The sequence below is a fragment of the Dama dama genome, chromosome 19 (assembly GCF_033118175.1).
Source record: "Dama dama isolate Ldn47 chromosome 19, ASM3311817v1, whole genome shotgun sequence".
Classification (NCBI taxonomy): domain Eukaryota; kingdom Metazoa; phylum Chordata; class Mammalia; order Artiodactyla; family Cervidae; genus Dama; species Dama dama.
In genome coordinates, this window is record NC_083699.1 from 54,148,810 (window position 1) to 54,161,099 (window position 12,290).

General features: G+C 36.3%; 1 protein-coding gene across 3 annotated transcripts in view; it reads right to left on the reverse strand.

Annotated features, from left to right (window-relative positions):
* The window catches only part of CFAP91 (cilia and flagella associated protein 91), a 97,855-nt gene that overhangs the window by 44,719 nt on the left and 40,846 nt on the right, over nucleotides 1–12,290 (reverse strand). For all 3 annotated transcript variants that reach the window (XM_061167085.1, XM_061167084.1, XM_061167086.1), the window contains 2 exons: nucleotides 11,960–12,142; nucleotides 10,926–11,068 (listed from right to left, as the gene is read on the reverse strand). In XM_061167085.1, coding sequence (XP_061023068.1) covers nucleotides 10,926–11,068; nucleotides 11,960–12,142 — 326 coding nt within the window. The remainder of the gene's footprint in view (nucleotides 1–10,925; nucleotides 11,069–11,959; nucleotides 12,143–12,290) is intronic.

The window sequence follows — 12,290 nt, forward strand, 5'->3', positions numbered from 1 at the left end:
CTGGTCCTAGTGGGACCACCATGGCCTGTGCCAAGGTTTGCACTCTAATCCATGCCAACTACCCCTGCCACCCGCCTTGCTCCAGCATTGTTCTCATCTGGGGCAAGCGTGCCAGTGCTGAGAAGGGGGAGAGTGTACACTTGGAAGGAATGGAGCCAGCTTTGACCCAATCCTCAGGGCTTCTGCTACAACATGGTATAGGAACTCACCTTCAACAGGGTGGTCATGGCCACCAAGCAGAGGGGAAGCTTTGTCTTACAACCGGCTTCAGCCCTAGCAGCTCCACCTCCAGCCCCACCTCCTACCAAGGCGATAGATGCCAACATGCCCTGAGAAAACATCACTTGTGTTCATGTCAAACCCAACTCTCCCACCAAAGCCATTGGGTACAGACAGACTGGATAGGGATGCTCCCACATAAGGACACCCCTTCAAGACCACAATGGGTAACTGTTTCATCTAATTTCATAGAAACAGAAAGAAAAGCAAAATGAGAATGTGTCTTAATTGAAAGAGTAAGTCAAAACCCCTGAAAGAGACTTCCTTGGTGGTTCAGTGGCTAAGGCTCCATGCTCCCAACACAGGAGCCCAAGTTTGATCCCTTGTTAGGGAATTAGAGCCCACATGCTGCAACTAAGAGTCAGTGTGCCACGACTAAAGATCTCACGTACTGCAACTAAGACCCAGCACAGCCAACTAAATAAATATAGACATTAAAAAAAAAACCGAAAAAACAACTAATTAAACAGAAATAAACAATTTACCAGACAAAGAATTTGAAGCATCAGTAATAAGTGTGCTAACTGAATTAGGAAAAAGGATAGATGAACACGATGTGAATTTTAACAAGGAACTAAAAAATATTAAAAAGGACTAGTCAGAACAAAGAAGAATACAATAACTGAAATAAAGAAAACACATTAGAAGGCATGAATAGGTTACTGGTGATAAAGAAGAGACATAAGTGATCTGGAAGACAGAATAACAGAAATCATCTAATCAGAACAGGAAAAGGAAAACAAAAAAATGGGAATAGTTTAATAGATCTATGGGACAACATCAAAGATGTCAACATCTGTGTTACAAGAGTTCCAGAAGAAGAAAAGAGAGAGAAAGGGCTCAAAGTATATTTGTTAAAAGTATGACTGAAAACTTTGTAAACTTTAAGAAGGAAACGTATTCAGGTACAGGAACCACATAGTGTCCCCAACAAGATGAACCCAAACAGACCCACACTAAGACATAATTAAGATGGCAATGGTTAAACTCGGGATTCTGAAAGGAGCAAGAGAAAAACAAGAGTCATATACAAGGGAACCCCCATAAAGCTATCAGCTGATTTTTCAGCAGAAACTCTGCAAATCAGAAGGGAGGGCCATAATATATATTCATAATGTGTCTAAAGAGAAAAATCTGTAATCTAGCAAGATTATCATTTAGAATTGAAGGAGAGACAAAGAATTTCTCAGACAAACAAAACTAAAGAAGTTCAATACTAGACCTACACTAAAAGAAATGTTAAAGGGTCTCCTCTGAATTAAAAAACCCTATGACAAGAATTAAGAAACTATAGTCAAGGAAAAAAAAAAAGAAACTATAGTCAAGGAAAAATCCCACTAAGAAAGGCAAATATATAGTAAGGGCTAAGTTTCAACCATATTAAAAAGCAGAGACATTACTTTGCCAACAAAGGTCTGTCTGGTCAAGGCTATGGTTTTTCCAGTGGTCATGTATGGATGTGAGAGTTGGACTGTGAAGAAAGCCAAGCACCAAAAAATTGATGCTTTTGAACTGTGGTGTTGGAGAAGACTCTTGAGAGTCCCTTGGATTGCAAGGAGATCCAACCAGGCCATCCTAAAGGAGATCAGTCCTGGGTGTTCATTGGAAGGACTGATGCTGAAGCTGAAACTATAGTACTTTGGCCACCTCATGTGAAGAGTTGACTCACTGGAAAAGACCCTGATGCTGGGAGGGATTGGGGGCAGGAGGAGAAGGGGACGACAGAGGATGAGATGGCTGGATGGCATCACCGACTCAATGGGCATGAGTTTTAGTAAACTCCGGGAGCTGGTGATGGACAGGGAGGCCTGGCGTGCTGCAATTCATGGGGTCGCAAAGAGTCGGACACAACTGAGCGACTGAACTGAACTGAAATTTCAACCACTTGAATAAGCAAGTACAAAGGTTAAAAGATAACAGCTGTAAAAGTAACTGTAACTATAATACACAATGAAGGTATAAACATGAAGACATAAAATAGGATATTAAAACACAGAATATCCTGAAAAATCAGCTGATAGCTTTATGGGGGTTCCCTTGTATATGACTCTTTGTTTTTCTCTTGCTCCTTTCAGAATCCTGAGTTTAACCATTGCCATTTTAATTATGTCTTAGTGTGGGTCTGTTTGGATTCATCTTGTTGGGGACACTATGTGCTTCCTATACCTGAATACGTTTCCTTCTTCAAGTTTGGAAAGTTTTCAGCCATACTTTTATGGGGAAGGAGTAAAAAAGGTAAATCTTTTAGAATGTGTCTGAACTTGTTACTACCGGTTTGAAAGAAGTAGATTTAGTTATAGATCAACATGTATGAATCCCATGGTAACCACAAATCAAAAACTTACAACAGATATACAGAAATGGAGAGGAAAGGAACATAAGCATACTACTAAAGGAAATCATCAAATGACAAGAGAAGAAGCAAAAAGGAGAATGAACAGAGAACTACAGAAACAACCAGAAAATAAGTAATAAAATAGTAATAAGTACATACCTATTTTGAATATCAATGGAATAAAGGGTCCAAACAAAAGACATGGATTAAAAATAAGCAGCATCTATATGCTACTTAGAAGATTAAAAATAAGACCCACTTCACAGCTTCACTCACTTCACACACAGATTGAAAGTGAGTGGTGGAACAAGATATTTCATTCAAATAGAAATAAGAAAGTAGGGGTAGCAATACTCATATCAGATAAAATAGGTCTTTTAAAAAAGTCTAACAAGAGATGAAGAAGAGCTTTATATAAAGATAAAAGATCAATAAAGAAGAAGATAATTACATTCATTAACATATATGTACCCATTACAGGAACACCTAAATATAAATATTTAAATCAAACATTAATAGACATAAAGGGAGAAATTGATAATAATATAATAATAGTAGGGGCTTACACCTGACTTATGTCAATGGATAAATCATCCAGACAGAATATCAATAAGACAATAGTAATTTTAAATGATACAACTAACCAGTTAGACTTAATAGATATCTAAGGACACTCTATCCAAAAACAGCAGAATATACTTTGTTTTCTAATGCACAGGGAACATTCTCCAGGATGGATCACATGCTAGGCCACAAAACAAGTCCCAGTAAATTTAAGAGAATAGAAATGGTATAAAGCATTTTTTTTTACCATAAACCTATGAAACTAAAAATCAGTTATAGCAAAACAAAGTGGGGGGGGTGGGGGTGGAGCACAAACACACAGAGACTAAAATATGTGTTACTGAGAAAAACAATAGGTCAACAAAGATGTCAAAGATGAAACACCCAAGACAAATGAAAACGGACACACAACTTTCCAAAACTGATGGATTTCAGCAAAAGCAGTCTTAACAGGAAAGTTTATAATGATACAGGCCCACCTCAAGAAACAAAAAAACAAAGCTTAAAAAAAAAACATAAAATCTAAAATGAACAACCTAACCTTCCATCAAAAGTAATTAGAAAAAGAAAACCAAATAAAGCCCTAAGTCAGCATAAGCAAGGAAATAATAAACATTAGGAAATAAATAAACAGAGACCAAATAAACAATTAAAAAAAACAACCAAGGACTGGTTTTTGAAAAGGTAAACACAATTGACAAACCTTTAGCCAGGCTCATCAAGAGGAAGAGAGAGAGGACCCAAATGAACACAAAAAGAAATGAAAGAGGAAAAATAGTAACTGATATCACAAAGATACAAAAATAAGAAAATACTGGGCTTCCCTGGTAGCTCTGTGGTAAAGAATCTACATGCCAATTCAGAAGACACAGGTTCAACCCCTGATCTGGGAAGATCCCACATGCCATGGAGCAACTAAGCCTGTGTGCAACAACCACTGAGCCTGTGCTCTAGAGCCTGGAAGCTGCAACAGTTACTGAGCCTACATGCCACAACTCCTGAAGCCCGTGCACCCTACAGCCTGTGCTCCACAACAAGAAAAGCCACTGCAATGAGAAGCCTGTGCACTGCACCTAGAGACTAGACCCTGCTCTCTGCAACTAGAGAAAGCTGGCACAGCAGTGAAGACTCAGCATGGCTAAAAATAAACAAAATTTTAAAAATAATATGAATAGTTACATGACAACAAATTGGACAGTCTAGAAGAAATGGACAAAAGTCTAGAAACATATAACTTTCCAAGACTAAATCAGGAAGAAATAGATAATCTGAACAGATAGATCACTATTAGTGACTTGAATTTGTAAAAACAAACAAAGAAAAAAACCCCATCAAAACCAAACAAACAAAATAAAAACAACGAAATTCCCAGCAAACTAAAGTTCAGAATGAGATGGCTTCACAAGGGAATTCTACCAAGGTAACCTTCTCAAACTTTTCCAAAATATAGATGAGGATGGAAAAGTTCCAAAATCATTGGAGGCTACCATTACTCTGATATCAAAACCAGACAAAGATACTGCAAAAAAAGGAAATTACAAGCCTTAAATATATTTAATGAATTTAATGAATTAAATATATTTAATGAATATAGATACAAAAATCCTCAACAAAATATCAGCAAAAAATATAATCAACAATAATAAAAAGAATCACACACATGATCAAATGGGGTTTGTTTGAGAGATGCAAAGATGGTTCAATATTCACCAATCAATATGATACATCACATTAACAAAGGAAAGGCAAGAATCATATAATCATTTCATTTGATTAATTTGACAAATTTGACAAAATTTTGACAAAATTCAACATTTTGACAAAATTCAACATTCATTCATGATAAAAAAATCTCACTAATGTGGATACAGAGGGAACATATCTCAATATAATAAAAGTAATTTATCACAAACTCACAAGGACTAACATCATACTCTATGGTGAAAAACTGAAAGCTTTTTCTCCAAAAATCAGAAAGAAGATAAGAATGCCCACTCTTGCCGCTTCTATTTAATATAGTATTGGAAGTTCTCATCACAGCAATCAGACAGGAAAAAAATGCATCCAAATTGGACAAGAAGAAGTAAAACTGTCACTATTTGCAAATGATATGATACTATATATAGAAAACCTAAAATTTCCATAAAAGAAACTATTAGAACCAGTGAATTAATTCACTAAAGTTATAGGATACAAGAGTCATATACAGAAATCTGTTGCTTCTCTATATACTAATAATGAAATATCATAAAGAGGAAATAAAGAAATGGTCCCATTTGAAAACACATCAAAAAGAATAAAATACCCAAAGAATAAACTTACCACTGAGGTCAAATACTTATACTCTGAAACTATAAAACATTGATGAAGAAATCTGAAAAGGATACAAAGAAATGGAAATATAACCTGTGTTCTTGGACTGGAATAATAGTTAAAATGTCCATACTACCCAAAGTCATCTGCATATTTAATACAATCCCTATCAAAATATCTATGACATTTTCAACAGAACCAAAACAAATAACCCGAAAATTTATATGAATCACAAAAGACTCCAAATTACTAATGCAATCTTAAGAAAAAAGAATAAATCTGGAGTTAACATGCTCCCTGGCTTCAGACTATACTACAAAGCTATAGTAATCAAAACAGTATTATGATACTGCCATAAAGAGACACACATAGATCAACAGAACAGAATAAAGAGCTCAGAAAAAAAAACCCATGCACTTATTTTCAATTAATCTTTGACAAAAGACACAAGAATATACAATAGAGATATTACAATCTCTTCAATAAGTGGTGCTGCAAAAACTGGACAGTAACATGTAAAAGGATAATATTAGAGGACTTCCCTGGTGGTACAGTTGATAGGAATCTGCCTGCCAGTGTAAGGGACACAGGTTTGATCCCTGGCCCAGGAATATTCCACATGCTGCAGGCAACTAAGCCCGTACACCACTACTACTGAGCTCATGCACTCTAGGGCCTGTGAGCCACAACTAATGAACCCCTGTGTAACAATTACTGACGGTTGTGTGCCTAGAGCTTGTGCTATACAAGAGAAGCCATTGCAAGAAGTCTGTGCACTGCGAAAAAAGTAGCCCCTGTTCATTGCAACTGGAGAAAGCCCGCGCACAATGAAGATCCAGTCCAACCAAAAAATTAATATATAAATAATTTTTAAAAAGGATAATACTAGAAACTTTGCTCACATCATATACAAAAATAAATGGATTAAAGACCTCCATGTAAGACTGGAGACCATAAAATTCCTAGTAAAGAACATAAGCAGAACACTCTTTGACATAAATTGTAGCAATGTCTTTTATGGATCTGTCTCCTAAGCAAGAGCTTCCCAGGTGGCTCAATGGTAAAGAATCCACCTGCCAGTGCAGGAGACACACATTCACTCCCTGGGTTGGGAAGATCCCCTGGAGAAGGAAATGGCAACCCACCCTAATATTCTTGCCTGGGAAATCTCATGGACAGAGGAACCTGGTGGACTACAGTCCATGAGTTCACAAAAGAGCTGGACGTGACTTAGTAACTAAACAACAGTAACAACTCCTAAGGCAAAAGAAACAAAAGCAAAAATAAACAAACAGGACCTAATTAAACTTGAGCTTTTGCACAGCAAAGGAAACCATTAACAAAATGAAAAGACAACCTACTGAATCACTGTGTTGTATATATAAATACAGGTTGTATACCTGAAACTAACAATGTAAATCAACTGTACTTTAATAAGAAAAAAGACTGTTTTGGAGTAGATAGCCTATCTTAACATAGATACAAGGTGAGTGATATTTAATATGAAATTAATGTAAGTTTTATTACTGTCTTATAACTTTGCTTTCAAAGAATTACATTAAGTCACTTCATTCATGTCCAACTCTGTGCGACCCCATAGACAGCAGCCCACCAGGCTCCCCCATCCCTGGGATTCTCCAGGCAAGAACACTGGAGTGGGTTGCCATTTCCTTCTCCAATACATTACCATACTGAATGCTTTTCTCTCTCATAATTTGAGAAATTGCGTATCATCCTATTACCACAGGTAAGCGGGAGAACAATCTTTAAGTATGCTAAAAATAAATGAATTGTATACTTTATAAGGTTAAGTTTATAGTACATGAATTATATCTCAATAAAAAGTAAAGGAGAAGTAAAGACTTCCGGATACAAATAAAAACTGAGGGAGTTCACTCCCAGTAGACCTGCCCTGTAATAAACGGTGAAACAAGTTCTTCAGGAAGGAGATAAAGAACATAGGTCAGAAACTTGGATCTATTTAAGAAAGGAAGAGTGAGGTTTCCCTGGTGGCCCATTGGTAAAGAAGCCTCCTGCCAATGCAGGAGACAAGGGTTCAATCCCTAGTCTGGGAAGATTCCACATGCCACAGAGTAAGCCCCAGTGCTGCAACTATCAAGCCTGTGCTCTAGACCCTGGGAGCACAACCAGGAAAGCTGTGCGCCCTGGAGCCTGTGCTCCATAGCAAGAGAAGTCACCACCACCAGAAGCCAACACACCGCAACTAGAGAGTATTCCCTGTTCTCCGCCACTGGGGAAAGCTGAGCACATCAACAAAGACCCAGTGCAACCAAAAATAAATAAATAAAAAAAAAATTTTTTTAAAAAAAAGGAAGAGTGGAAGAGGTGGAATAAATAAAGGTAAAATAAAATATTTTTTATTTTTAATTTCTCTAAAGGATAACTGCTAAAACTATAAGAGTAAAAATGTATTGGGTGATTATAGCATAGGATCAGTGAAATAAATGACAGCAATGTCACAGGGACAGTACAGCAGAATTAGAATAATCTGCTATACAGTAACCACATGACATATTATTTGAAAGTGGACTTAGATTATTTTATATGTAAAATCATTATACTAGTTCACAAAGCAAGCTTCACTAAATTTCAAAGAATAGGTATCATACACGCTAGGATCTCTGACCACAGAGCAACTGAGAAATTAATTAGAAAATTAATTACAATTCCTGCATGTTTGGAAATTTTAAAACACATTGTTAAATACTCACAGGTTCAAAAGTCATAATGAATGTTTAAAAAAAAAGATATTAACAATAATGCCAAACTATATATCAAAACTAATGGAACATACCAAAATCAGTGTTTTGAAGGAAATGGTTAGCTTTAAATATTAAACAAAACTGATGAGTATCTGAAAATTAATGAGCTACATTTCTGTTGTAAGTTAGGAAAATAACTACAAAACAGACCCAAAGAAAGTATAAAGAAAGATAAAATAAATGAATGGGAACTAATGAAACTGAAAAAATATACACAACAGAGAAAACCAACAAAATCAAAAGTTCAATGTTTGAAAAAAAATACCAAGAAAATAAACAACCCTTCAGTAAAGTTGATTAAGGAAAAGAGTTAAAGGACAAACAAATAACTTGATGAATGAAAAGAATGGGCATGATTATAGATAAACACTAAAAAGATTTTAAAGTAATAATATCAACAACCATATGCAAAAATACTGAAAGGTTAGGTGAAATAGAATCTGTAAAGAAAACATAATTTACCAATACAATGCACAAAGTTTTATAAGTTGTAAGAAAACTGAAGGAGTGTTTAAGAATTTTTCCCATGAAGAAAACATCTGTTTCAGATAATTTTATACGAATAGGTACCAAACTGAAGAAACAGATCATCTTAAACTTATTTAAATTCTTTCCAAAGAAGGAAAGAAGGAATACTCTCCAATCCATTTCAGAAGACCTGTATAACTCTAAGACCAGTGTCATATATAGTCATAGTTTTTCTTTCTGAGTATGAAAAATAAAGCCATTTCCCTCATGAATACACAATGAAAATTCTGAACAAAATATATCAAATTCAACAATGTAATAAAAATAATACAGTCTGACCATGTTATGTTCATACTAAGTGAAAGTTACCCAGTCAGGTCCGACTCTTTGCAACCCCATGGACTATACAGTCCAGGCAATTTTCCAGGCCAGAATACTGGAGTGGGTAGCCTTTCCCTTCTCCAGGGGATCTTTCCAACCCAGGGATCAAACCCAGGTCTCCCACATTGTAGATGGATTCTTTACCAGCTAAGCCACCAGGGAAGCCCAAATATGGCTAAGTATGTGAAGTACTAAGTATGAGAGGACAAATTAACATTTATAAAAAGCTATAAATGTTCCTTAATAGAATAGTAATTTTTTAAAAGAAAAACTATGTAATTAGCTCAATAGATGCAGATAAAACATTTGATAAAACTCAAAACATAAGCACATTATTAAAAGCTTCAGTAGGTTAGGAATAGAAGGGAACTTCCATACTCTAATAAGAATATCTACAAAACCATCTTAAAGAAAGTGAAAAAATGATGAACATAGAATTCAGAATCAGTAAAGAGACTGAAGGATGAGGTAGGAAAAAACCACATAGATATACTATTTAAAAGGTCCCAATTCTTGCATTGTTAAGGACCTAATTTTTATCTTCAGTGTGAGTTCCCTGGAAAGTGGAAGTGTTAATTGCTCAGTAGTGTCCGTCGCAAAGGGTCACTATCTATAGCGTCTAAGGGTCACGGACTATAGCCCACCAGGCTCCTCTATCCATGGAATTCTCCAGGGAAGAATACTAGAGCAGGTTGTCATTTCCTTCTCCAGGGGATCTTTCCAGTCGACGGATTGAACCCATGTCTCCTGCATGGCAGGTAAATTCTTCACTGTCTGAGCCACCAGGGAAGCCCTGGATCCTTATGCTATTACTAACTGAACAAACAAACATGCTTGGACCAGTGATGAGGGTATGTCATAAATCAGTGAGTCTCAAAGTGTGGTCCCTGCAGCATCAGCATCCCCTGGAAACTTGCAAAAAATGCCAATACTCCAGGCCTCTCTCCCCTACTGAATCAGAAACCTTGGGGGTGGGGCCCAGCAGCACGTGTTTTAACAAGCCCTCCAGGTGATTCTGATGCAGCATAAAGACTAAGCACTACAATCATAATCATAAGCTACAGATTCAAAAGTATACAAGTCTGAACACCTATAGTCCAATTAAGAAAAGAGAAAGGCCAGCTAATGGATGAAGCTGCCCAGTTGGCTCATGGGATGACCATCAAACTTTCTCATTTAGCTGAGTTTAAACTAGATGAGAGGGATGCTGAACATGACTCCCTTTCTTCATGATGCTAACAAATTTAAAGGAAGAAAATAAGGCCTATTACACTATTAAAACCAACAGTAATCCTGCATGCTAGATATACGTCAATGCTGTGTCATATTTTATTGGGTAGATCCCAAGTCAGAACCATTTTTAAAAAGTACCGTGACTTCTGCAAAAGGGGAGAATACCCTCCAAGACGTTTTCCTATGGTTTGAAATGTGGGGGTAACTCTGATTCAGCACAACGCAGGCAACCACCTCTCTCCTCTAGAGAGGAGAAAAAAATGTAGGCTTCTGTGTTGAGAACTATTGGACACTGCTGCCCAAGACAAAGCTCAGTTTTGGAGTGCAGTATATCTCTGCAAAAGCCCCACTAGAAGCATCTTTTCATCTGGATGGGAACTCAGCTCAGTGCTCTGTGATGATCAAGAAGGGTGGGAGGGAGGCACAAGAGGAAGGGATACATGTATACTTACAGCTGATTCATGTTGTACAACAGAAACCAACACACCATTGTAAAGCAATTATCCTCCAATAAATAAAAATAAATAAAATTTGCTAAGAAAGTTAAAAAAAAAAAAAAAGAAGCATACCTTATGAACCTCTACCAACTCGTGGTCCATCCTTGCAGCCCTCTTTAGAAAACCATCTTTGGTAGTAGTGACTTTTGGTTTTGGTGGTTTGATTCGGGGTTGTGTCACAAAATCTGGGAGACACGACTCAAGTTCAACTAATCCTATGGAAAGGAAGTACATGGTTAGTGTCTGGTGCTTAAATGTATCATTTGAAAACATACTGTTAATTTTATTAGTGGTTTGCCAAGTGGTTTTATTCAGAATTACTGATAAGGTGTACCTCGTATAATTGAATTGTCTCTGAAATACAAAGGAAATTTCTATATAAATAACTTATATTCTTTGGTAACTTAGATTGTAAAATAAGAAATGCATTCTAAAATGAAACCACTGTCCTACCAAACAGTAATAATACCACAATAATAAACAGGAAGTTATGACCATATGACACATGGCACCACCATTCTAAAGTGGCTGTACACCAGGTTATCACAGTCAGCTCTGGAGAGGGTCAGCCAGAGGTGCAAGTTCAATGGTGTGACTGTCCATGCACGATCTTGCCATATGATTCTCCAAGCTCTCAACTGAAATTTAAATAATTTAATCAAGGCTCTCTTAGACTTTACAACAGGTATAACCCTCTCCATTAATTTATCCCCTAGTTTATCCATCCCCTTGCCCACTAGTATTCTGGTGTTTCTTCATAAAGGGCCGATTTCATTACATATTTCTTGTTTGCATTATAAACCTGGTATAAAAACGTTTTCTATTTTATTTTTGTATAATTTCGATTTTAGTGACATTAAACATGTTTAAATGTTTAGTAGTTTATTGACTTTACTGCTTGGTAAACTGTTGTACAGTATATCCATTTATTTGGGTCTTGACAGTTTTTATTGGTTTCTATGAACTCATTATTAATAATACTAAACAGGCAATGGCTATTTCTTACAAATATTTTATTTTTGATTAGCTTTTAATCTAAATTGCTATAATTTCTATTTCTAAGATAACTCTCTTATACTAGGCTTGTAATTATGGGAACTGCTTACCTTCATAGGTGTTGAGATAGTGGTTTTTTACTACAAAGTCCTCTGAATTGTTGTCTGGGAAACGACCAAGGCGAGATAGAGGTCCATAGACCTGTGATGCATAATCACAATAATCCTTGATGATATTTCTTCTCTCCAACTTCCCTTCTATATTCTTCCCCTTTCCCATAAGTTTTCTGATTGCTAAAATAAAACATACCTCCATGACTATCTCTAAAATATTTTTCTGAATGATCCAAATGCAGGCTAGTAAACCAGTTGTAGTTTTATTCACAGGGAGACTACAGAGCTGAATAAATTTCATAATGATCACTCACTGCAGCCTGAATAT